The sequence below is a fragment of the Alligator mississippiensis genome, chromosome 6 (assembly GCF_030867095.1).
Source record: "Alligator mississippiensis isolate rAllMis1 chromosome 6, rAllMis1, whole genome shotgun sequence".
Classification (NCBI taxonomy): Eukaryota; Metazoa; Chordata; order Crocodylia; family Alligatoridae; genus Alligator; species Alligator mississippiensis.
Genome location: NC_081829.1, coordinates 89,612,636 through 89,639,126, shown reverse-complemented (window position 1 = coordinate 89,639,126; position 26,491 = coordinate 89,612,636). Strand labels below are relative to the sequence as shown.

General features: G+C 39.4%; 1 protein-coding gene across 3 annotated transcripts in view; it reads left to right on the top strand.

Moving 5' to 3' along the window:
• Positions 1–26,271, top strand: part of ENO4 (enolase 4) — a 30,467-nt gene extending 4,196 nt beyond the window's left edge. For 2 of the 3 annotated variants that reach the window (XM_019485919.2, XM_006262711.4), the window contains exons 3-14: positions 1,717–1,907; positions 4,314–4,459; positions 7,479–7,648; positions 8,858–8,989; positions 10,684–10,749; positions 11,570–11,632; positions 17,037–17,204; positions 19,291–19,416; positions 22,638–22,833; positions 23,882–23,949; positions 24,520–24,637; positions 25,838–26,271. In XM_019485919.2, the coding sequence (XP_019341464.1) occupies positions 1,717–1,907; positions 4,314–4,459; positions 7,479–7,648; positions 8,858–8,989; positions 10,684–10,749; positions 11,570–11,632; positions 17,037–17,204; positions 19,291–19,416; positions 22,638–22,833; positions 23,882–23,949; positions 24,520–24,637; positions 25,838–25,977 (1,584 nt within the window). In that variant the 3' untranslated portion in view covers positions 25,978–26,271. The remainder of the gene's footprint in view (positions 1–1,716; positions 1,908–4,313; positions 4,460–7,478; positions 7,649–8,857; positions 8,990–10,683; positions 10,750–11,569; positions 11,633–17,036; positions 17,205–19,290; positions 19,417–22,637; positions 22,834–23,881; positions 23,950–24,519; positions 24,638–25,837) is intronic. The other variant, XM_014594719.3, reaches the window with a different exon arrangement.
• Positions 26,272–26,491: the final 220 nt, after the last annotated feature.

The window sequence follows — 26,491 nt, the reverse complement described above, 5'->3', positions numbered from 1 at the left end:
AATCTGATACACAAAGCAGACCAATATGTCTATGCAGATTCCCACTGATTTATGTTACTACTGCATGGGAGAATGTGGGCATAGATAGGTGCAACAATTTTATTAATAGAAAATACCACTTGTATAAGATGTTATAATATACCATATTTACTTGAATCCAAGATTAGGTTTTATCCTGACCCATCCCAATTTAGCATAGGGAAAAAAAGCCCCTTATTTTGGAATCAAATACAGGTGGGAGAGGGAGGGGGCAGGTGACTGCTGTGGCTTCGGCTCCATTACCAACCTGGGGCTGTTAGCTGCTCCCCTGCTGCCTCTGCACCTGCCCTACCTCCTCCCTCCTCTCCACAGCCTCTGCCCCCCACCTATTCCTTATACCTTTGCTCTGGCTTAGGCAGGCTCTAGCCCCACTCTAGCCTGGAGCACAGGGAATGTTTGCTTCAGTCTCAGCCCATCCCAGTAACAACCAATATGGTGGCAGCAACTCCAGACAGACTTCAGAGCCTGGGCCAGAGCTGCTGCCACCACCGCTGCTACTGTCATGCCAGGCTCAATGCTCCAGGCTGGAGCAGGGACAGAGCCTGCTGGAGTAAGGGTAAGTGGTAGGGGAGGCAGGCAGGGGGTACAGGCTGCAGGGGAGGGGGAAAGGCAAGCAGAAGGAAAGCCAGGCAATGGGACAGGCATTGGAGGGAGGCCAGGTGCCAGGGGGTACAGGCATGAGGGGGAGCAAGTAGCAAGGAGGATAGGGAGCAGAGGGAGCAAATGGGGAGCAGGTGGTAGGGGGCAAGGTGAGGGGGAACAAGGCTGCTTGACTGCCCCTACCTCTCCCCTTACTGCCTCCCGGCTACCACCTGCAACTGCTTTTCCTGGTGCAGCAGTAGTGCAGGATGAATTTAGGACAGCCCCCACAATAATTAGCTTATATACATGGAAAATTATAACAAATTGATATTCTTATAGATTCATAGATGTTAGGGTCAGAAGGGACCTCAATAGATCATCGAGTCCGACCCCCTGCATAGGCAGGAAAGAGTGCTGGGTCTAGATGACCCCAGCTAGATGCATATCCAACCTCCTCTTGAAGACCCCCAGGGCAGGGGAGAGCACCACCTCCCTTGGGAGCCCATTCCAGACCTTGGCCACTCGAACTGTGAAGAAGTTCTTCCTAATTCTCTTAAATATAACTTTTAATTTCAGAGTCATTTTGGATTCAAGTGAATACAGTAACTGTTTTATCTCAAGGTTCAAGTTGCAGGTTAAAGTTACAGGCTTAAAAGATTTAGCTCATTTGTATTGTTACAGGAATATGGGGAAAAACAGTCACAGTTTAACAGCTGCTGCAGCAACTCACCCTCTTTTAAAGTGGTCAGAAGTTATGTCTGTGCACAGGCTACGTGTCTCTTGACAAGGATGAGAGGTGCAGATGGGAGCTAGACTGTTAAATCATTCTGAACCTCACTTTGCCCTCTAAAAATGAATATAAAGGAAATGTAAAGCCTAGGCATGATTTGTAAAACAGTTTGAGAATGAAAAGAAGTGAATGGAAGAACAGCATTTTAAGAAACCAAGAAAAACATAATAGAAAATGAGAATAATAGGATCACAGTTCATTCATTGGGGGGAAAATATGATTAAGCTCATCTCATTCTCATCTATTTAGGTGAAATTTCAGTTAGCAATGGTAGAGTTTGTAAGCCTCTTAACATTATTTTGCAGAGGATTTGTTCCACTGTGATCCCTTCTCACTCTGATATATTTGAAAATGCTTCACCTGAAGCAATTGATGCTGATGACAAAGAAAGGAATGATTCTATTAAAACTGCCCTAGAATGGGTGAATGAATCGGTGAATGAAATTCTCAAAGACATGCAACCTACTGACCAGTGTAAAATTGATAAGTTACTTGGGTAGGTTTTACATATTTATTCCATTGATATTCCTGTTGTAAAAGAGGTTCTTGTATTTTAAATATAAACAATATGTTATTCCATAGTTTTTCTTATGTTGTGCCTAACCCTTTCTCCATATATTTTTAGGATATGTTCATTGTGACTGGAAGTGTGCTATATTATTTCCAACTGTTGTATATATTTGTATGTAGAAAGTCCCATGAACTTGGCATCAAAGTCACATAAACTGATTTTATACAGGATAAAAAGGTGTAAGACACAAGGAAGGAATACACCCAGGATTTGTACCTACATTGGTTCCGTGTAACCAGCTGATCCAACACCTATTGAAATCTTTAAAATGATTTCAGTAAGCAGATGATATGGATCCAGTGTACTTTTCTTCAGCACCTGCTGAAGCTGAAGCTGAACCTTCCTTAGACAGTTTCTCCATCTACTTTGGCCACTAGACTGGGGAACATACATGGTTTGAAGGGCCTGGATGAATTCTCTGCACTGAGATAAATTTCCCAAAAAGGTGCATTTACTGATCTGTTTTTTTAATGGAGGTTTCATTAAAAGTAGGCCACTCTCAAAGGGTATATAAGATGCTTACCGTGGGCTATTTTCTTTTAATCCTGGTTTTAAACTTCCTTGAAAGATTCCTTTTTAATGAACAGTCATATATATTTTTTCTATACAGTCGTTTTACATTTTAGAGGAATTACACAGCAATGAGGAAGGGACATATTTCTTTATGCCTAAAACATAAAAACCAAATCCTAAGACAAAGTACTTTGAAATGCCTCTGAGTGGTTTTTGATTTTCCCGGTACCAAAACTCCTGTTTTTTTAATTAAAGAGATTTTGTAAAAAATAAAATGGCTCGTTGTCTTGAGACTATTGTTTGTAGCAATATCCAATGTAAATCGCATTATAAACTACATATATTCTTTACCAAAAAATTTTCTCAAAGGCTGGGATTTCAGTATAGCAGTAGAGAGCTTACCTGAGTAAAGACTGGCTGCTCTTCACTCTGAGAATGGCAGTAGGATCTCTCCTCATCTTCTGAAATTGTAAAAATTACTGAAAATTGCCTTTTGGAAAGGATCGTTCTTCTAAGTGAATCAGACATTTCTTTTTACTCCTTAAAATACAGTATTTAATACATCATGGACTGACAGGCGTGAACTGCAGTCAGAGAATTAGCACGGTGGAGCCCGTGTAGCTAGGAAAGCCCTGAATAAAACACCGATGTGTAGTGTCATATAATCACCCTGCACCAAGATAAATCAACACCCCACTACATTTCATTTCCATTTCCATTTCATACATAACACCTGAAATGTAGCCACTCTCAGAGGGTATCTAGGGCACTTACCTTGGGGTAGTTAATCTCCCTTGGGCAAATGGACAAAGTGATATTTCTAGGAAAGTTACAAGGCCACTTTACTATCCACACAAAGCAAATAGGACTTCCTTTTTAAAATCTTATGTGCATGAATTTGGAAGGATAAGTAACTGTCAACATTGCTGGGTTTAAGAGAGATTTTACTGTCCAAACTGACAACTTAAACCAGAGAGCCATCTATTTTGAGTATCAACTCAGTAGGAAATCAAAACAGCCGAAAAATGAGGTTTAATTAGTGAGCTGCTAAATAGCATTATTACCTTCATGCAAGTCTATAGACATTGCCCTTATCTTGCTCCCTCTGTCCAGAGATCTCCAAGCACATTTCTGATTTTTGTGGTATGAATTATGGACCTGAATTTACAGAAGCCCAAAAAGAGGCACAATGAAATGTAATGACTTTCCCAAGTTCACATGGGAATCCATGCTAAAATCTTGAGGAGTTGTCTTAACGCTATCACCAAACATGCATCCATACCTACCCTTCATATGCCCGGTAACATTCTTAATGTTAAACTCAACCTGTGGTATGCGTACCCCTGGGGTATGCGAGACACAGGCAGGGAGTACGCAGGTACCCCAACACTCTCTCCCGCCCTCTTTTCCTTTCTCTTTCACCCCTTCCTCCTCTCAAAACAATGGCAAAAAATTTGGTGAGCTGCACATTGCATGATGGTTTAAATTCCCCGGTAATAATTTGATGTATCTGGGTTCAACCCTCCTAGCTTTGGCCAACATCATCTCTGGCCCAGGTACATAGTTGAGTTGTGCACCCCTGGTGTAAAAGGTGGCAATCCTACCCACACCAGATCAGACATCTGTCACATCATGGCCTTATATACACAGCCCTTCTTCCAACATACGGCACATATTAGTCTGTAAATATAAAATACCCTGGAAAATTGAGTGTTGGGGTACTTATTAAATTTTTCAGAAGCTGGGGGGTACTTGCTACTAAAAAGGATGAGAAACACTGTGTTAAACCACTCATCATGTTTTTTTTCCTCCTCTCAGTGAATACTTTACAAAGAAAGTAGAGGAAGAAGAAGAAAGAAAGAAAACTGAAAAGCAAGAACAAGGGACAGAAATGTCTGTGCCCACATGTGTTTCATCTCCACCTGCTGCAGTACAAGCTGGCAAAAAAAAGGCATCCAAAATAGGTTTTAGTGGATTTTCTTATACTGTTTTCAGCAACATGGGTATTGGTAAAGATGCTAGCATACCTCTGCAGCTCCCCATATGCTCTCAAGACTAGTAGCACTTCTTTACATGGCTTTTGAAGATACATCCTAAACCTCCTTTCTGACCACTAGCAGCAGTTTTCCATCTCTATCAGAGCACCATTCACCATTAAGGAGGGTGACGTATACTGCCAAGCCAAAGAGCAGAGAGGTATGGGGTGGGGTTAGGTGCTGATTGTCATGGACAGGGGGAATACAACTGTTCAGGATCATGAATGAGAAAGGAAGAGGAAGCAAATAGTTAATGGAAATTTGATTAATGGTTAAATTGATTAATTTTATTAAAATATGGTTAATGGAACCATAAAAAAGGAAATGGGAGTGAAATGAAGGAAGAAAGAATATAAGTAGAGAAGGGAAATGGGAGAGTGGGGAAAGTAATAAAGGGGAAAAATTGAAGTGAGATGCCAACTTGGGTATACAGAATGAAAGGAACAGAAGGGAGCAGTGCGATGGGAGGGAAAGAGGCAGCAAGGCAGTATGGGGAGGAAAAAGATACAGGGAAGGAAGAGAGAATGTTGTGAGAAAAGGAAAGTGGCTAATAGAGATGAAAGGGAATAAATGCACAGGGAAAAGTGCATTTGTTCCTTGCATTTGTTGTTAGAGAAGCATCCTGTTTCCTATTATTTTCCTTCTGTGGAAGTGGAGCATGAGCCATCATTTATTGTAGCAGAAAATGGTGTCAAATGCCCCTTTATGTTTATCTTCTTCTTAAATTTGTTTTTACTTATCTTGTACATCAGCACAATATCTTGATTGATACTACATTAAACAAGGCAACACTAATGTAAATATTCTATTTCCAACTTAAATCTGCCATCCAGAGCTGTGGGTGTAGACAGATGTAGCATTTGAATTACTTCAGTGCTCACACCGGGGTCAGTACTGAAGAGTGCTGAGCACTGTCAGAGAGCACTCTTTGGTTTGCTCTGACATGGCTCTCCCTGCTGCACAGGTTACTGTAGCACTCCATTGCACCCCCTGGCTTGAGAGCATGCCACTACATGCAGCCACGTTGATTTTGAAGCCTGGATGTGTGGCAGAGGCCTGTACATCTGTCAGCAGCTGAAATACTCCATTTTTGGAGCATGTTTCAAATATTGTGTCTGTTCTTACTCTATCTTGTCCATCCTCAGGTGGCGCTCTCTGTTGCATACAACAGTTATAGTGGGACTTTTAAAAATATAGAAATGCTACTGATCACTTAGGCTCCATCTACACATTGGACTTAAGGCATGATTAACTAGTTAATCATGCCTTAAATGGGTCACTTGGCCATACATTCAAGCAATTAATGGCGTGATAATAAAAGGAATAAGCTACAAAGTTATTCCACAAAATATGTGTAATAACTTTGTACCTGGCTTCATATACAAAATATGCATAATAACTTTGTACCTGTAATAACTTAATAACTCCATTGAATGTGCAGCCCAGGGCCCCTGTGGCTGGGAGCCCCAGCAGCTGATTGGAGCTCCCAGCTGGGGGTGGCATGTGCACTCTCAACCCCAGGTGATAGGGCTCCAGCCAAGGCTGGGAGACAGCAGCTGATGTGATCTTCCTGCTGCAAAGGCACCCTATGCACCCCTGTCAGCTGAGGGGGATCCCAGCCATGGGAGCTTGCTACTTGCTGGTGCAGGGGGAACTTGGCAATAAGGCATGGTGGGATCTAATATGCGATCCCACAATCATGCCTCCTGCCATGCATGTGTGGCATGGCAGGAAGCGGGATAGTGTTGATCACACATTAGATGCCATCGTGCCTTTGCCTGCATGTGTAGAGGAGCCCTTAGTTTTATATTCAGAAAGATGATACTTACAAAAACTGACACATTTACAGTTATTTTCTTGGGGGAAAACATGTTTCTGGCAGTCAATTGCCTCAGTTATTGACTAAGTGAAACAGTAACAAGTGCGTGACTTCAGTAACTGGACTTTAGAATGGAATCTATATATTTTCAATTTAAGGTGGACTAAAAGATAATTTACAACAAAGACTATCTGGAAAACAGTAGAATCCAAACACATAATTCAGTACTGGATCATTCACTTATTCTGTTCCTACTTAAGCAACTCTGTTTTCTAGGTGTCAGTACAGTATGTGGATATGCTGTAAAATGACACAAGGTCATATTTTAGGTTTGCCTTGGCCTACAGTACCATATTTGCATTCTGCTTCATTTGCATTTTGCTGAACGTTGCTTATTCCTGTATGAAACACCCATTAAAACAAAATGAACAATCAGATTTTTGAAGGTGCACAGCACATTGGATGTTGATCTTTTTAAAAAGTCCGGTCATAAACATCAACAATGGGAGCAGCTAGGTGTTGAACACTGTAAAAAATCTGATATCTATACAAGAGTTCTTTTGAAAATCTAGCCCAGATTGTAGGTACTGAGTATTTGAAAATCTTGTCTTTTGAGATCATTTAAAAAATCAAGCCCCCTCAATGCATTATTTTTCCTCTTAGTTGTTATGTATTCGGTTTTTAGCACAAAGAAGGTAGATGAACTTCCTGACACAGTGAGCTAGTAATGTAAGGTAGATAAATGAAGGAGGAGACCAAACAAGGGAAAGGAATGGCAGGGTTTTGCCAAGTTATTTATGCTTGGTGTTTGAAAGATTGGATATTAATTCTAATGCAGGTAGGCATAAGCTAGAGGGATAGTGGTGAGAAGCCAGCTCAAGGGAGTGGATTTTGAGAAGGAATTACCAGTAAAAGTCAGTTAGAGATGGATGCTGCTGGCATATAGAGAGCAAAATCATTTCTAATAAAAAAGCACAATACAATGCAATATGGACCAATTTCTTTTAAATTAACATCAAATTAGCAGATTATTTAACTATATTCCATATATTTGTAGCACAGTGATATAGATACACAAGTGACTTTTAAAACAGGAAAACATCCATTAAGTATTCCTTATCTTATTAGGAATGAAAACTTCTGTTGCAGAGAAACCAATTCCACCTATGGAACCTGTTGAACCACCATTCTGTGGCAGCATAGCCATTGCAGGAATATCACTTGCTGTTGCTAAAACTGGTGCAACCGTTAACCACACACCTTTATACTTGCACATTGCACGGCTGAAACATGATCAGGTACTTGCCATTATTTTGATTTTTCTTCCTTTTGTCACAGTTGTAATTATTACTGAGTTCTGTACTTCAGGAATGTTTAGTTAAAAGCAATGTGGTTTGACATTCCGTATTTAGATAACTCCTTGCCACCTGATCTGCAGGTCATTCAAATCACTGGAAGGAACATTTCTATCGACTTTAATGGGTTTTGGATTGGAACCATGATATAATGAAGCTAAACTGGGAAACATTTAGTTAATAATTAAATATTCTTAATTTCATGGCATTTACATGATGAAGTCTATAAAATCACGAAAAGTGTGGACAAAGTGACTAGTGATCTGTTATTTGCTGGGTGCATCTACACATGCACTTTTCTGTGGAGTAGACTAATTAGCTCAGTAGTAAAGCATCACCGTTTACCTGTGCGCCAGTATTAGGGCGCAGTAAACTAGTCAGCTCTACCGGGGACAGTACTACCTTACGGCAGAGTAATTAAATGCACTGAAACGCATATGTAGATGGTGACTGGGCAGGGGCCAGACTCCTGGCTGCTGCCTAGCCACACAGCTCCGCAGGTTCTGCACCTTTGTACCCCAACCAGTCCCTCTGCTGCCTCACCACAGCCCAGAGCCTGGGGCTGACCCCTGTACCTCTTGCTAGCCTGGGTTTGCTCCATCCTAGCTCAAATTGCTGCTGTCCTGGGTACATATGTAGACACTGCACCTGGGAGCAGTTTACTCTGGCTCAAACACTCTGGAGCGTATTGCTTTGCCTTAATTTCACATGTAGATGCACCCACTTAAGTCCTACACTACTAGAACTAGGGGGCAAATTGAAATTAATAGGAGACTGGTTTAAAACTAACAAGAGAAAGTACTTTCTATGCAATGTATAGTTCACTTCTGAAATTAATTGTACAGGAGTTTGTAGAGGCACATAGTATAGCCTGGTTCAAAAAAGGGACTAAAATTAGTGGATAACAGCTATATTATCAGCTGTTAAACAGAACAGTTGACAACGTTTCCTGTGGCATTTCTAAAGCTATGATGGTGGATGCCAGGAAGGGTAATGGACCGGGAACAGATCAGTTCAGATATACCCAGTTCAAATCTCTCCCTCTAAAGCATCCAATCCCACCACTTTTAGAGACAGAATATTGAAATAAATGGACCATTGGTCTGACCCAGTATGACACTTCTTATCTGTTTACAACTTTCTCAATTTCAGGATTTGCCTAAGGAATTGACTGTGTCCCTACCAATGGTCACTCTTTTAAGCTGTGGAAAATCATCACCTGGAAAAGTGAAATTAATGAAAGAAGTGATGCTTATACCACCAGCTGGGTTAACAGTTAAACAAGTACTGCATGCTGTTAATTTCACTTTGCTTTCTTTTAGCAGTTTAGACCACGTGCCTTTTAGATGCAATCCTTAGAAAGCATCTGTGTGTTGAGGAGGGGGAGTGGGGTTTTTTTGTTTTGTTCACTTGTGAGGTCAAAGATTTAATAAAATATCTTTGCAATGCTAAATATTTATAATAAGGATTCTTTGTATGTATGGATAATAAAAGGCATACAATTAGTATACAGCAAGAATGAAAATCCATAGCAGAGTAACATGTAATAGGTTTATGTAAAATGTGAATGACATTCATAGATAATAAATCATAAATAATTTAGTGCCTAGAGCATAAAAAAAGGAGATGACCCTAGAAAAGCACATAATAAAAATGCAAAATCTGTGGGGGAAAATTGCTTTAAAAAATGAAGTTATCAGGATGGAAGAGAAGATAAAAGGAATAGAAGCCTTTGAAGGAACTGGATGGAGAAGAAACAGGATAGGTCAACACCCCCCCCCCCCCTTTTTTTTTTTGTGTTAACTGAGTTTTGTCAAAGAACATATATGCACAAGATGCCTACAACATCACTCTTGCACTACATTAAAGCCATAATTCCTTTTTTGTATGCTAGTGACCTGAACAAACCAGTTGAGCTTTACTCTTTTTGTTTATAAATGTCACTTTAACCTCTTGATGGAGTTATAGGCATTGTATCTTTCAAAGACATAATGACTCTTGGGAGAGTGGTAAGGAATTCTTTGCTACAGCGTGTACTAACATAACCAGCCCTCCTCAGCAGATATGTTATTGACAGCAACCTCTGCCCTTTCTAATACACCTATGCAAGCATGATTTAACATAATATGAAGGCACATAATATGAAGGGAACATTAACCTTTTCCGTCCAAAGGAAAGATGGTCTTCTTGTTAAGGCACCAGACCCAGATGATTATGGTTCAGTTTCTGACTGCCTCAGGCTTCTAGTGTGACATTAGACAGTTCAGTTAACCCTCTCTGTTCCTCCATTCTCATCTCAAAAATAGAGATAACCTTGCTTCATAGAGGTGTTACAGGGTTAAATACAATAACATTTTTGAAGTGCTCAGATATTAAGTTCTTGGATAGAGCTAGAAAATAACTGATTGGTAATACTGGGTAGATACGTGAATGATATTTGGATCAATACATATCAGCTGCCCAGCTGGCCTAGAACCCTTCAATGTTGAAAGGCCACCTTTCCTTCAACATCCTTCCCTTATTTGGCATTACTGGGTAAGGGACACAGCGTATATTTTTTGTGGTTTGCACTCTCACTTTTTGAAGTTTATAGCAGTCATCTAGCTTTTTGTCTCCTCTCAAATCTTCAGAGGGCAAATCAACATGCTTAATGCTCGTTAATTTCAGGTAGAATTCTTCTTGGGGTGGACTGACCACCTCCTCAACCTACTCCCATTCAAGAAGAAAAAGGAAACATTCAGTTCTAGGAATAGCTTCACTGCTCCTGGCTTGTTAACGTGGCACAGTTTAACTGTTTTAAAAGGCCCTGGATATCTCTTACTTGTGCTAAGATGATCTACAATAAGAATTTGTATTGGTATGCTTATATTATGGTTTAACTATTATGATTTGTTTTAAAAATGTTATGTTTCTAATTTACATTCTTAAAGCAAGATATTTTTAATCGTTTTGGAAGAATATTGTTATTTAATTTACAGGGTATAGAAAGAATTCTTGATATTCAGAAAGAAATGATGTGGTTATTGGAGCCTGCATGCAAAGCGGTAAGATATATGTTCCATTTTATATAATGACTTGTGAAAATTATTACTTGTGAAATTACTATTGTATTGTTCATCTGACCTCTCCAGCACTGAACATATTATTTAGTATTTAATAATCATATCTGTTGCCTGCATAATGTGGGCTATATATCACATTTCTCACTTGGTTTTGCAGCATGGTATAGCAAGTGTGTGTGCGCGCATTTCACATACACAAGGCACCACATAACCTGCAGCAGGAATGTAGAACAGAACCTTTTCATAAGCATAGGAGGACTAGCCAAGAAAAAATAAATAGGAAAAAATAAAATAGGACAGACCAATATAAGTTCAATGTAAAAGAAGTGGCCCTGATCCTGCCAAGTCTTGCACATGTATTTAATTTCCTGCACTGAAGTTTTACACTGAAGTCAGTGGACAGCATGTAGTACTGATGCTTCTAGTAGAGTCCAGATTTACATTTTTGGGGATATATATGCTGTTGGAGCAGAAGGTGAGAGGCCTCTGGGAGAGAGCAGCAGTTGAGATGACACATACACACTTCATGGAAATGAACATTTGGCAATGTGTTGATGATTTCTTATGTAATAACAAATCAACATAGCTGTTTTGTGTTGTATACAGAATCCTTTTTTTGGTGTGTTTTTCTAAAGCGGGGGGGGCACATGTTTTCCTAACCCTGCATGCAAGGTTACTTGAACAAAAGTTGATGTACTCGTTCTTTGCTTTCTGTCTGAAATCTCTACATATTTCTTGAATTTTCCCAAACAATCAGTTTCATTGCTTTGTTTTGTTTTGTTTCCTACCCCCCTGCAAACAGTCCAGCCCTCAGCTAGCAGACAGTAAAAAAGGCAGTGCACGTAACACAGGGAAGAAAGCTCCGGTAAGATAACAAATCTTATTCTTCTAGAGAATTATCTTCAAGAACAGGGAATTACTAAGTTATTAGTATGAAGTTAAAATACTGAATTATGTGTGGCCTTAATGAAAAACCCTAAGTCAAGACTTAAATTCCAAATATTACACATTTTATACCCTCAAGTAGGGAGGTAGACTCTGTTGGCTATGCTTACTTGGAAGCTTCATGTGAGGGGCAAATCAGTAGGCCAAAATATTGCTCACTGGTAATTGTTATTGTGGAACTAGGTTCATTTTACCTGCTATTCTTTTTGGACTGGGTGAGCACTCAGGGCCTGCCTTGCCCACCAGAGCCTGGATGGAGCTTCCCATTGTCTTCCAGCCCTAGACAGCCATGGCAACTAGAAGCAGAACACAGGGGTGCCTGTTGCCCAGCCAGGACAGCACTCCCATGGCTCCTGAACTGGGCAAGCTACCTTCTTGTCCTTGGAGGCCAGAGCAGCAGGGAGCAGAAATGGGGGGTGGATTGCTGTCTGCAAGGTAGGGGTTGTGTATGCACATGCATGGAGGGGATAAGAATGAAGGTTCCTCAGCTGCTGGCAGTTCCATAGCATCTATTTTCAGCTCTCAGTGGTCCTCAGAAGATAGTGGACTATAGGCAGAGAGAGAGCAAGCATTATGAACTGCCTTGGAAAATGCCTTGTGGAACATTTCCTGGTATACCTCAAATCCTCCGTTTCTTTGTATCCACAAAATCTGCAGATGATGTTGTGTTTACACAACCAGGTTTTCAAAATAACTGGTGTTAATGCCATGCTGGCTTTGCTCCTCACCTCAAGACATTTGTAGAATTATTGGTTTATTGTGATCATTTCCATGCTGTAAAGAAGAGAGGGATGAGGTGTTTTTAAATAACCTATCCCTTTGTGACTAACAACATTAGGTAGCCACTGCTTTTCCTGGATTCACCATGACATGAGTTTCCTCTTCTCTCTGAAGCAACAAACTAAAAAGAAAACTTCTAAAGATGGGGATAAACAAGAATTAATCATTTTTTGCAAATCAATCTTCCATTTACTTTAGTGGAATCTGGGCAGCTATAGGACTGAATCTTCAATAAATAAAAGGAGTCATGTTAGTTTAATTTCTGTTTGAAAAACAGGAAAAGTGTCAAATAGAAAACTAGATGAGAAAAGGAAATTATACTGTATTGCTTCAACTTGATTGCTAGAAATAATTTAAATTTAAAACTATTTAAAAACTTGCAATGTATTTTTGGGAAGGGTAATTTGGGGGCTTTTCCTTAAGACATTGAAGACTTTTTCACTCATATTTTCAGCCTGAAGAATTGATAAAATAATATTTTGAAAGTTTTCTTTACAGCATATAAATCCCTATAATATATGCAAAGTCTATACCCTATATGATCAGAAATATATTTTTGCTGATTTGTCACATTTTAAGTCATTCATAATAAGGAACTTTTGTCTTGCTTTTTTGCTATGGTTTTGTTATTACTATCTTAGTGTTTGATGCTGCAAGATCCTCATTTAGTCTACGGCTGTTCAAGACTGAGCTGAAAATCCCTGGTCCCTCCTAGTTGAGGGTAACTATTTCAAGGGGAAACACCAATTTTAGACTGCTTGTTTGCTTTACTTAAATAACAGGTCACAAGAACTTGAAATCAAAAGAGTGAGTTTCAGATAAAGAATTGGGAAAAAAAACTTGTTATAGGACAAGACAACACGCAGCCAAGAAAGAGGTGTCACAGGAAAATGCAAACTTAAGCCCTATCCTGTAATTGGTAGTGCACAAGTGCAGCATTCCACTTGCATGCTATCTTACGCAGGTTCTGAACATGGTTCCTAATGCTTAAAAAGACAGTTGAAGTACTGGGGACAAGTTATCAGGTATCCAAGTTGTAGCTGTATTGGTTTAGAGGCAAAAGGAATCAGAACTTGTGATAGAGGTGATATCTTTTATTAGACCAACTAGAATATTGCAAAAAAAAAAAAATTCTTTAATTGCAAGCTTTTGGGCACGAGCACCCTTCTTCAGGCATAGGAGAAAAGATTGTAAAAGTTCTCCTGGGTAGAAAAGAAAGTTCATGTTGCATAGGAGAGTTAAGGGTGTGGTAAAAATCTTCTGTTTGGCACAGTTCATTTTATGTAGATGAGACTCAGAGAAAAGTTGGAATAGTCTGTTTACCTCAAAGTTGTTTGGTGGCAAGCAGGATGCAGTCATATTTCCTTCTAGTTAGGATGTTTCATATTTTACAGAAGATGAAAAGGAAGGGATGCTCCTCTGGGCAGGGATTTCTTCTGTGGTGAGGTGTCTCTGGGCTCTGTGATGATGCAAATTACCTCGAACAAAGGCAGAAGCAGGGTTGCAGGTTTCAGGTGGTAAAACTTGCTTCCTCCTTGTAAAATTATGAATATTTCATTTTTAAAATATCGGCTAAAATTTGCCATCTTCCACGTGTCAGGTGTCCAAGTTGTAGCCATATTGGTGTAAAGGCAAAAGGAATTGTCGCTGCCGAGAACCGCGGCGCGGGGTTCGGGGCTTTAGGAGCCCTAGTCGGCGGGCGGGTACTTGTGACGCTTGGAGTGGAATCAGGTACTCAAGCGTATTGATTTAACAAAATAGATTGCTTTACTTACACTGCTCATACAGTGCAGGTCAGAAGCTTGCTTCGGTTACAGTTGCAAACAGGTACAGGGCAGAAATTACAGAGTTTCTTTGGTCGGTCTGCAAATGTGTTGGGGTGTTCGGGGTGTTCGAGCCGGCAGTCGTCTTACGTCTCGGGTGGGGTTGTGCTAGGCCCCGTTGGGTCGGTGACGGGGAGTCCTTAGGCCGCTAAGTTCGCTCTAAGACACACGCGTGGAGTTTGCTAGGCTCCACAGTGTACTCAGAGTTCTCCACCAGATGTATGTGGAGTTCTCCAACTTGGGCGGAAACTGCTTCAACCTCTTATACGGCTAGCAAGCCAATCGCTGGCCGCCACGTGTGAATAATTTAGAACTGGCCAATAATGGGGCTTGAATTATAATACGAATGGCGGGAACTCTTTGCAACGAGCATCTCTCCTCTGCAGCAGAGAAATGCACCCTGCAAAGAAAGCTACGAATTGGCGGGAACTCTTTTGCACCTGGGGTTCTCCTCTGCAGCAGAAAACTCCACCGTGCAAAGGAGCTGCAATTTGGCGGGAACTTTTTCTAGGTACAGACTATGCCTTCTGTATCAAAGTATAGAATTCTCCACTGTACTACAGGCATATGAACAATGGGTTCTGACAGGAATCAGAACTTGTGGTAGAGAAGATATATGCACATGCATGATCACCCCTACCACGAGTTCCGATTCCTTTTGCCTCTAGACCAATACAGCTACAACCTAGATACCTGACACATGGAAGATAGCACATTTTAGCCAATTTTTAAAATGAAATCTTCATAATTTAAAAGGAGGAAGCAAGTTTTACTACCTGAACCTGTGACGCTGCTCCTGGCTTTGTTCGAGGTAATTTACATCATTATAGAGCCCAGAGACACCTCACCTTAGAAGAAATCCCTGCTCAGAGGATTATCCTTTCCTTTTCTTCTTCTGTGAAATATGAAACATCCTAACCACAAGGAAATATGACTTGTCACCAAACAACTTTGAGAGGTAAACAGACTATTCCAACTTTTCTCTGAGCCTAACCTGCATAAAATGAACTGTGCCAAACAGGGGACAATTTATTTCGCTTGTGTTTGTCTTGGACAGTAATGTGTTTTTCGTAATAATCTGACCCATCTCACCAAATTTTATATTTGGATAGTCTTTTTTTGTAGTTAGGCACGCTTTCTTTTGGGTCTTATCTTCCCCAAACCCCTTGAGTTTAGGCAGAAAAATTCTGTTGCTATCCAAATAACTCTTCTTCAGCAGAATCTGGGACTATATCCCACTGAGTTACCTTGGCAACCTCATGATGTCATTCTTTGGAATCCAAGGTCTGCAGATCTTATAGTTATTTAAATCAATTCTACTGGGCCCTGGTAGGCAGCAGTACCAGTTTATCAGACTAAGACTTCAGCTATACCAGTAAGTACTAGTGCCCTCTTTTCCTCCTCCTGTCTACACTGACAAGAAACACGGGTTCCCCAAACGGAGGACTCCAGGTTCTACACAAGGCTTTACATAAAGGCAGCAGGGGAGCCTAAGGCTCCGAGTTTGCAGTACCTATATCTGTAGTTAGAAGTAATTCATTTGGTACATAACATTCACAGCAGTACTTTATGGAGACATTCACAACTTTTACATCAAAGCAAAGCAAAGCAAAGCAGAAACGTTACGTCCATGTCTGGCTACTGCATGCCCATGTAATCCTGATTCTCAACAAGAGAACCATAACACAGCTATATTTCCCTTCCTAAATTGAGTCGGGATGACTTGAAAAGCTGTACTTCCTGTTGACTACTCCAAAGGTGCCATATTAGGTTTGTGGAGCAGGATAACTGAGTGGGAAGAGATTTATAAAAGTGAAGGAAAGGATGGTGTGAAAAAGGAGTAATCAGTGAGTAATGGGAACTTTTGCACAGCATTCGCCACATTATAGGGGAGGCTGTCTTTGGAGTCTCCTCTTTCGTTTACATCTCCTTTCATTCTTTTGTCAATTACCATATTAAAAAAGTAGTATTTGAAGAGTCTTTGCAAAATTTTATGAATTGTCAATAAGAAAACCGTAAATGAGAACAGCCAGAACTGTAGGCATTTGTACATATACTTTTTGGTCCTGCGATGTGCTAGAGATCCGCCGCTTTGGAGCAGACTCGATTAATCAAGTCTTCTCTGCACATGAGTTGATGTGCACTGCGCCAGTATCAGTGGTGAGTTGTGCATCAGCATGCAGCAAATGGTGGTGGCGCACTTTTAAACTAAGCACCTCCAATGTCTTTTAGTTCAAAAGCACGCTGCTGCCATTTTCTCAGCTCTGACGCACATTTGCCACTTATACAACTGCAAGTACCACAGCGCCGAGCGCTTTTCAAAGCATCCACCACTGCGGTGTCTGCATGTGAACAAATGCCCTTTGTGACCAGCTATATTTCTATGGATTGGCCTCTGGGAACCTTTATTTATATTTTATTTATTTATATATATAAATAAATATATAAATAACAAATAAATATATAAATAAATAATATATTTATTTTATAAATAAAATATATATATTTGGTCCCTACACTGATAATAAAGCATATTTGGTCCCTACACAGATAATAAAGCAAAACTCACTGTGACTGAAATTCATTCCTCTGCATGCATATATCTCCATCCCTATGGTTTACAGTGTAATTTGTGAGAGGGGATATTTTCTGAATTAAATGCTACTGCTTTGTATAGTTTCACATATATTAATATGGAGATTATTTCTGCTTTATTTTCAGCCACCAGTTTTAAAAAGAATATCACACTTGGGCTGCCTAACAACAGGGTTTGATACTCTAGAACAACCTCTGGTCTTAGTGCAAACAGCTTGCAGGAACATAGGCCTGGAACTAGGAATAGATGTTTATTTAGCAATCAACTGTGCTGCTCATGAATTGATGGACTATGTAAGTCATTCTCAGTTAACTGTGCTAATGGATTTTAAAGTAATGTCATTAAAATTATTAATTATTATCAGTATTGCAATAACATCTAGAGGCTCTAACCCTAGTATTTCTATACTGCATAACATATGTAACCAAAACAAAGTCCCTGCTCCAATATACTTGGCTCTGAACAGTCAGACCTACGTAGTGTGCATGGTCCAAACCCAACAGAAATGTTACTGGATGGTGAGTGGAAGGAAGCAAGTAGCAGAGAGACCACTCAACATTCTTTTCACCCCCTTGCGTACTGAGCAGCAGAGCTCTGTAGTAGCGTCTTTGCATGACAGTGTAGGGACCAAGGGTCAACCCCTCCCTCACATGGGTAAACTGAAATTAAGCTTTATATGAAGCAAGGCACAATAGACCATGACAGCTATTCCACCTCATGGCCTTATATAGCAGCTGTGATCTGCCTTACAGAAACCCATGCAGTTTCATGATTGGGCCTTCAGAACTGAAATGCTAAAAAGCTGTCTGTGCCAGCCAGAATTCCATTTCTGAGATTTTACTGATCAGTTCTTGTCCATTAATGCAGCTCAATCCAATTGACAAATTACCATGCAAGTTAAACTGAATAAGATAATTTAATTTCTCTTATAAGCCAAACCAGATCTGAATCCAAGTCTCCAGAAGCAAAAAGACTACTTCAGCTTCTGTGGTACCACTCCAATGCACAAATGAAATATATTTTCATATTCTTCAAAGTATTTTTGCTTTGATGCATTCGTACCAGTCTTTTGTTTCTTTACTTTAATGTACTGCATCTGTTGTTTTTTCAGGCGCACACACCACAAAGCAGGGAGTTATTGCTTGGTATATTTTCAATGTTGAGCAATCTTGAATACACTCAGAAGCCTTTCAATAATTGGCTGTCAGCATTTATATAATTCTTACTTTGCCAAGTTTTTTGGATATAGTCAGATTTATGCACCTCAATTGGGAATTTTGAAAAGTTTTTTTTTAAGTTCAAAATCAATCTGGATGCCCTTTAGCTAGAAAAACATCAATACGATTCTGTTTCTAACATTTTAGCAGCACTGTCAATGTCAGAACCATGTTACAAGCTAATGAAGTATAATGGAAACCATATCCACTGGAACCAGCTTGGTACATGCAGAAAGCCTACTTTAGGATGAACAGAACCTTAAATGAGAAAATACCAGGAAATGTCACAGTCTTCAGGCTCTGTTAGTGTTGAAAACAAGGGCTTTTTGCTGTAAATTTGACGCTTTTTTAAATCATTCCTATATGCGATAGTGGTACAGTCTTTAAACATATAAAAATCATGAATCAGCCTTTCCCCACCTATCATGATATTTAAAAAAAATAACTTTTCTGGGGGTGGGGGTGGGATAATACCTTGGAATTTTACAATACATTTGATAACTATTTTCCAGAATTTCAGAAAGTTTAAATTTTCATGGAGTGCTTTACATAACCAGTTAAGAGTGTCTGGGCTGAAATAGGGATGGTGTGGGGAACTGTATCTTTAAGAAGCTCTGTCATGCAACAATTGAAATTGGTGTTAAGTTAATATGGAGGCTTATCTTACACAAGGATGATCATTAAGGACTGACGTTGATGCAAACTTCTTAGTTTGGAGTGATTACTAACCGCCAGAGTACCAGGAACAAAATGATCTAAGAAAATACCCACATGGAAAAATGGACAATTAGAGGAGGTTTAAACAGCATTTCATACATGCAGGCAACTGCTAGCGTCAAAGATGGTCACAAGGTGGCCTTATCTCTGACAAAAACTGATTTGGAACCATTTCATGTTACCAGTAATTTTTATTTAACTTGGATAGAGGAGGCTAAACTATGAAACTGTATTTTGTATTACATAATGCTGCTCAGTTAGAGCACAGACACTGAATGAAGCAGCCCTGGGTCAGATTCAGTCTTGAATGATTACTGACACAATACAACATGCATTCCTTTATGGAGGGTTTTGTGGCCACTGGATCTGCACGACTGCCTTAGTAATTTCTTACTACAAAATTGCTACCATTCTTATCTTTTATGCATTTTACTTGCAATTTTAGACAAAAGGAAAATATGAAACACTCACTGGAACACTCAAGAGTCCTGAAGAACTAGTTGATATGTATGTGGACCTGATTAATAAATATCCCTTTATTATTGCATTAGTAGATCCTCTGAGGAAAGAGGTAAGACATTTTTAGAGGACACCTTACCATCATTAAACTCTTCCTTAAATGCATATAGTTGCTTAGCCTGACAAAGACTTTTAGCAAGCTTTGAGATTTTGCCTTGGGCAACAGATAATAAAGCAAAACTCACTGTGACTGAAATTCATTCCTCTGCATATTTATGCACTTTGTACAACCTACTTAGGTTCTCCATGTCAGGGCATAACTAAATGCTGTTAGCTATCAAAACAGGTCGTGTGAATTGAGTTTCTGGATAGACTGGGATATAAATCTAATAAATTACTAAGAAAACAAACAAACAAGAACTATGAGAGAAAGTTCACCGAGCTTGCACAGAAAACCCAGTAAGGGACATTTTTCACTCTCTTGGAGAAAGATGCATAAATATTAGTATGAAAATGTGTTATACTTAATGTCCAGCACTTGGTGGTAGTGGCTGTAAACTTACCATACTTTTGACATGACTTTTGATAGAAAATTAATCCTGATTGATGTGGATAGTATGTGGATAGATTTACAGTATGTAAGAGGTTTTAAAAAAAATTACAGGAAAATGAAGTTCTAGCAGATTCGTTTTGCTTAGCCACTTCCATTTTAATTGCACATCCTTTCTTGTGTGATCAAGCAGATTTCAAAAACTATTTAAAAAGTGAAAGACTAGTTTTGTATCAGAAGAAAAGCATTTAGATATAGCTATACATTCCTTAGAATCATTTGATAATTAAGTAAATTGCTATGATACTATAACCACTAAAATCTACACTCACACTGCAACATAAAGTTACATTTGAAAATACTGCTTAGAATTAAAAGGAGTGGTAGAACACTATTGATTTAAGTGCTGGTAAGATTAGAATTAAACACGAGGGGTCAATAAATGATTATAGTTAATCAGAATATTATTAAGCGGGGGCAGGCAACCTTTTCTGGCTGTGGGCTGGAATGACCCATCCTGGGTCAGAGGTGGCTGGGTGCTGGAATGTGGTTGCCACCACTGCTTACCCCAACAGCAGCATGGGGAGAGTACCTGCAGCCGCTGAAGCTCCACGTCCACAGGCCAGATGCAGTGGCTCCCTGGATCCTGCCCATGGGCCGGAGGTTGTCAATCCCTGCTGGATAGGGATGGATTTTGTAATTGTAAATATCAGCGGTTATAGCATTTTCCAGTTATGTCAATATTAAGGTTCACTGTCTTTCTGCAAGAAGGGGAAAAAAACCTATAGACTGAGTCCCCCTTTATTTCATGGTTCTGCAGCTGCACATTTAATATGGAATCCAAGCCTTGCTGCATCAAAATCTAAAGTTTTCTGATACAATTAATGTAGGTTTTGATTCTTCGTGTTTGTGGGACGACCTTAAAATATTAATTAAAGGTAAGCCAAAGCAGTGTAGTCTTTCTGAATCTACCAGTAGCCTGAAAGAGTAGTTCTGGGATGAATGAACTGCCTCATTCACCTCAGTGGAGTTATTTACTCCAAAGCTTAAAGGTAACAACTTAAACAACAAACATGTCAAGTTTCTTCACTGCTGATCATTCTATAGCAGGAATGTTACTCAGTTTTGCTTCTCCTGCAGTCGCAAATTTACTTGCATACCTCCTCAGGTTCCGGAAGCCCACGTTGTTCCCTGCCTAGTTTCCACCAATCCCTTTGATGTCCACTGACAGCGTCTAAGAAATCATACATTTCCAATATCGAAAACTAAGGGTAGCCAAAGTAGTTTAGTATTAAGAAACAATAATTTAGCAAACTGATAACACAGGTTTCCTATAAATATTTGAATGCTTGAGAATCATTACTAATCTGGTCCATATTCAGCAATCTGTTCTTATACAACTAAATACTTAAGTGAGGCTACAAACAGAGGTTGTTCATGTTGTGGCATCAACTCTGCTGTGATGAGTCCTGACAACTGATTAGATTGATCAGCAGAATCAGACATTGCCAGGGCAATTGTCCTGCAGCGGTGTACCCAAGCTGCTCCGAGGGCTTCAAGGGCCTGATCCTGCAGGACAGTGGCCCCCAGGTGCTGCACCCTGACCCTGGGTGTGTGTCTGGAAACGGAACCGGCACTGAAGACGTGTCCTGGGAATTTCCTCTGCAGGTGGATTCTTGGGCATGTGTCTGCAAGTGGGGGAGCAGGTTTCCCCTGCTTGCAGACACATTAGCATGAAATGTGTGCCCTGGGAATCACCAGGTTGCACATGCAATGAGGGAACAGACATCCTACCCTAAGGCGTCACAAACTGTAACTAGGTTTGGCTGCACAAACATTTTTGGGTAAGTGGCATGCGACAAGGGGCAGGGATGTCTGTTCGCTTGCAACTTGTGCTGTTGTAAACATTTTTATGGTGGAACAAGGGTGATGTCTGTTTGCACCCTAAGTGCTTGCTGCATGTTGGGCATGTCCTTAAAGTGCCATTAGCTCCTATGTGACTTAAGCATGTACTTAAATGCTTTGTGAACTGCAGGTCTGCATACTGCACATTTTTAGTATATTCACCCTTCTTGCATGAACTGAAGAAATTCAGAAATCTTAAATTTTAGAATTTAGAATTCACATAATTGGTGAACACAAAAAGGAGAGAGTTAGTTTGTAAGCTAGCTGTCAAAACCCCTTTGTTTTACTGACAATAAGTGTGTGTGTGGTGGGGGGCGGGGGAACAATTCTGTAATACATGGACAGTTCACTAAATACAAAAACTACTAGAAATATAAAACTTACCTAAAGAGAACTTTGGAAATTGTCTGTTCCCATGAGTGTCCCTGTAGATCTGAGCTTCTCGTCTTAATGTGTCACTGATTCTATACTTTTTTTTTTCCATATCATTACTATTTAATGATCTGGCATTTAAATAAATAATCACAAGTGAAACAGTTATTTTGTTTTACATGGGATCAAGCGACTGAAATCTAGAATTCATTATAATATATTAAATAAGATTTTTTGCTTCTATCTAGTTCTGTTAAATGCTGTCCTCTAACAAAACCCTGTAAGCCAAAGAAAATGCCAATGTTATATTTTATTTGCATCCATGTAGTGAAAATACCTTTTCTGTGCGAGAGAATGGTATCCCAAGGTAAAATTCCAGCCTCATTGAAGTTAGTGGCAGTTTTGCCATTACCACAGTGTGGTCAGAATTTAATCTATGGAAATATAGATGTATTTCTGAAATTAATCCTTTAACTTCTAATAGTTTAATTTTACTGTTTACACAGGACTGCCAGCAGTGGAGTAATATATGTAATATGCTTAGTTCCAAATGCTACCTGATTGCAGAAGATGCATCTAAAATTATTTCTAAACTTGTAATAGACCAAAATATACAAGTACCAAAATGCAGTGGTCTTGTAGTAAAATATACAAACCAAACCACGATAACAAATCTGATAGAACTTACAAGAATTCTAGATGGTGAGTAGTGGAAAAGTCTGAATTTCAAACCCTATAGTAGCCACATCGTGCCCTCCCAATGATTCACTTTCAAATATTTAAACATTTTATACCTAAATACAGCAACTGGCAATTTAGGGCATATTCGTTAAAAGAATCTGAAATTCATGGCCTAATTACCAGCTATATTTAGGAGTTTGTGTATTTTGAAAATGCCAAAGGAATTCTTAAAATTGCTTCCAGGGCTTCAATTAACAAAGCAGCTTGGGGACAGGGGGACAGTATGCATATCATAAAAGCATGTGTGTGTTCAAGGTATGGCTAAATTTTATATATTCAAATACCAGAATTAACTAAAACAGGTAAGCAAACAAACGAACAGAAACTTGAGGAGGGGAAAATTTGGGGTTTTTTAATTAGTGATAAAAATTGTTCCACAAATACAATCTACATAGAAATAATTCTAGGTTAGTGACGCATGTTCATTATTTTTCTTAACGTTTATATCAGTGTACATTTGTCATTCTATGTGTGTTCTGTATATGTTCCTAGAAATTTTCTGTCAGATATATTCTTGATACCCCTAATCTCCTTCTAAGAAACTAGAATCCCACGTGTCAAAATGAGCGAATAATGTATTTCAGAACTTTATTCACAAAAGGTGTGGGACATTTTTCATTGTGAGAAAAAAAAAAAATCAGTGCTGCAATGCTAGGGAATGCATTTAGAATTCAGTACACAGAGTATTTGACCCCCTGGAAAACATTCCTAGAATGATCAACTTGGCCTATAGTCATTATAACAATCAGGGGAGAACTGTTAGGCATTCCCTAAACTAGGCCAAAAAAGTAAAAGAAATAATATAAATGCAAACAAATGTTTCATTGCAAGTATTAAACTGGTGCCTGCCATTTACATTTCTATAAAGGGTATTAGATTGCCTTCCTCTGTTTATATTTAACCTTAAAAAGACCCAAAGGATTAACAATATATAAAAAGTTAAATCTATTTCTTTGCAAAATATATTAAATATTTACTAACGAAGGCTACAAATTCCCATTATATATAGGACAAAGACATATTACCATATTAGGAAGTCCAGATGGAGAATCTTCTGATGATAGCCTTGTAGATCTGGTAAGTACAGAAAGCTGTTCTACTGCAGAATTGCTAAAACATTGCTTTTATCATGAACTGGTATTTAGGAAAAAGGCCGTCTCTGTGTGAGAAAGACACATAACCTTTTGTGAAATGGCCTTTTTTCTAGAAAGTCACCTCTTATCAGAGTTAATCTTGAAACTTAAAAATAAATTCAAATAAAATAATAAAGGAAAATTGCCACAGCAGGCTATAGGGAATAGCATGTTATCTATTTGCTTGCATTAGTTGGTGGAAAAATGTAAGAGAATTACTCAAAATATTTCTGAACAGTAATAATGCTTTGTATAGAAAGTCTTAATTAACTCTAATCTTTTTGTACTGAAACTGCATTTGGAAATAAAGTCTCATTTCTTATTAAAGTGAAAATTAATGTGCAAACCCATCCAAATCTTTCATTAAAGGAGGGTTTTATTTCTACATAGAGAGACAAGGAATACTGTTGAGCTTTAGGTTTAGAGCTAGGACACCAAATTAAATAGCGTGGAACGAAATGACTTCACTCCTTTAACTGTGTAGTTTTTAAAACATGCACTTTCTTGTCCTAAGGCTGTTGGACTGGGCGCCAGGTTTATCAAGCTGGGAGGTCTTTCCCGTGGAGAGAGGGTGACCAAATACAACCGCCTTCTTGCTATAGAGGAAGAACTGGCCAAGAATGGAGCGCTGCGTATGAGCTTCTTTCTTGCATTGTTTTCAGCTTGCAATGAATAAGAGAACAAAGATTGGAGGAAGAATGATTGAAACTGCTCCATGGGAGGGAAGGGGAATCAAAAGACCAGAAATAAGCACCAACAAAAACGCTTAGGATAGCACTTGCCACAATGTATATTCTTGTCCTAATGGATTGTCTGTTTACCTGAATGCTAATATAGATCCTTTCTTAGACGGTAGTCAACGTCAGGTTTTCCAGCAAAATTAACTGGCTGGAATTTTCCAGCCCCCTGTGCATTCATGCATTAAGAAATAAAAATAAATTAAGAGTTTTTCATCACAGAGTATTTTAGCTCCAGGACAAATGTACATTTAGAATTCAATTTACAACCCATTTCACTGTAACACACTGTACCAATATTAGGTTCAGAAAATTAAAGTTGCATAAATAAGTTAGGAAGTGTTAAAAGTTGTAGGCGTAGCAGCGGCAGAGGGAGTTTGAATAGGGAGGGGTGTGGATTTGTACTGGTGGGAGGGGATTGGGCTATAAAGGAGAAGAGCTGTGAGAACTATAGAGGGGCAAGTAAAAAGTGGAGGGGAATGGAGCTGTTGGGGTGGGAGAGGAAGATGAAGAGGAAGGATGCTGTGATGCAAAAGCAGAGTATGGTGACAGTCTCGTTTGAGTGGAGATGGACAGAGCTAGAAAAGGTAGTTTCTTGAAGTTTCACAAAAATAAAGCCACTATGGACCCAGATCCTGGCCCCCCCCACAAACAATGCAATCACAGTGCACTGCTGCACCTGCATTTGGTCCCATGAGGTCACATTTTTAAAGGTATTTAGGTTTTAAAAGCTGCAGACAAGGACTTTTGGAAATCCCACTTGGTGCCCAACTCCCTTTGAAATCACTAGGAGCTTGGCATCCATGTGCCTTTGAAATCCTTCTGGGCACCTAGCCATACCTTTTAAAGCCTACATACCTTTAAAACGTGGCCTTCGCTGCTCTGGCAGTTGCAGAACTGGGCCCAAGGGAGACGCTGAATTTTTGCTAACACTAACAGCAAAAATTTGCTGTTAAGGATATTTGCTAATATCCTTTACATTAAGCATGTGATGCATTTATCGCTTGGACTTTTTAAACTGGAAAAGCACGAGAGTATGTTTTGAACAAACCTGTTTCAATCAGGAGAACTTATTTTTTTCTGTCCCCATTCCAGGTTCAGGAGAAAAGTATCTTGAATTCGTTGATTTTGCTGAAGAAGCAATACTGATAGATGCAGAACTTGATGCACTTCCTCCAACAAAGCAGGGCCAGATGCTTCCCCAGTCTGCCCAGCCATCACTGGCTGAGGACTAGGACTTCTCTCACAGGACAGCACACTCCACCTGACTTGATGGATGCATCAGCATCACTTCAATGGATTTGGAGCCAGAGCAATTAATAGTCTGGTCCTGCAAGGTGCTAAGAACCCTCAGCTGTCAGTGAAGTCGACTGGAATTGTGAGTCCACAGCACCTCAGGAGATGGACTGTAAATTTTGGGGTTTATGTTCTGATGTGTCATTTGATTGACAAGGGAAATCCACACACTTATACAGAGCCTTCCTGGACACACTGTGTAGTGGCAAAGTCCCTTCATGCAGATACAATGGTAGTATCAGGTTTTTATGGACAACCTAAACTTAGGGCAATAGTGTACCAAACTTGAATCCTTGTATTCATATTAAGTTTGACCTGTTACATTTTTCTAACAAATTATTTTAAATACCTCCAAATTCAACTATGACTTTCAATTTTCATTCCTATTCACCAATACAGTATTGTTTTTACAGGTTTTTAGTCTAGGAATAATTAAGGCTAAAGTATATGTTG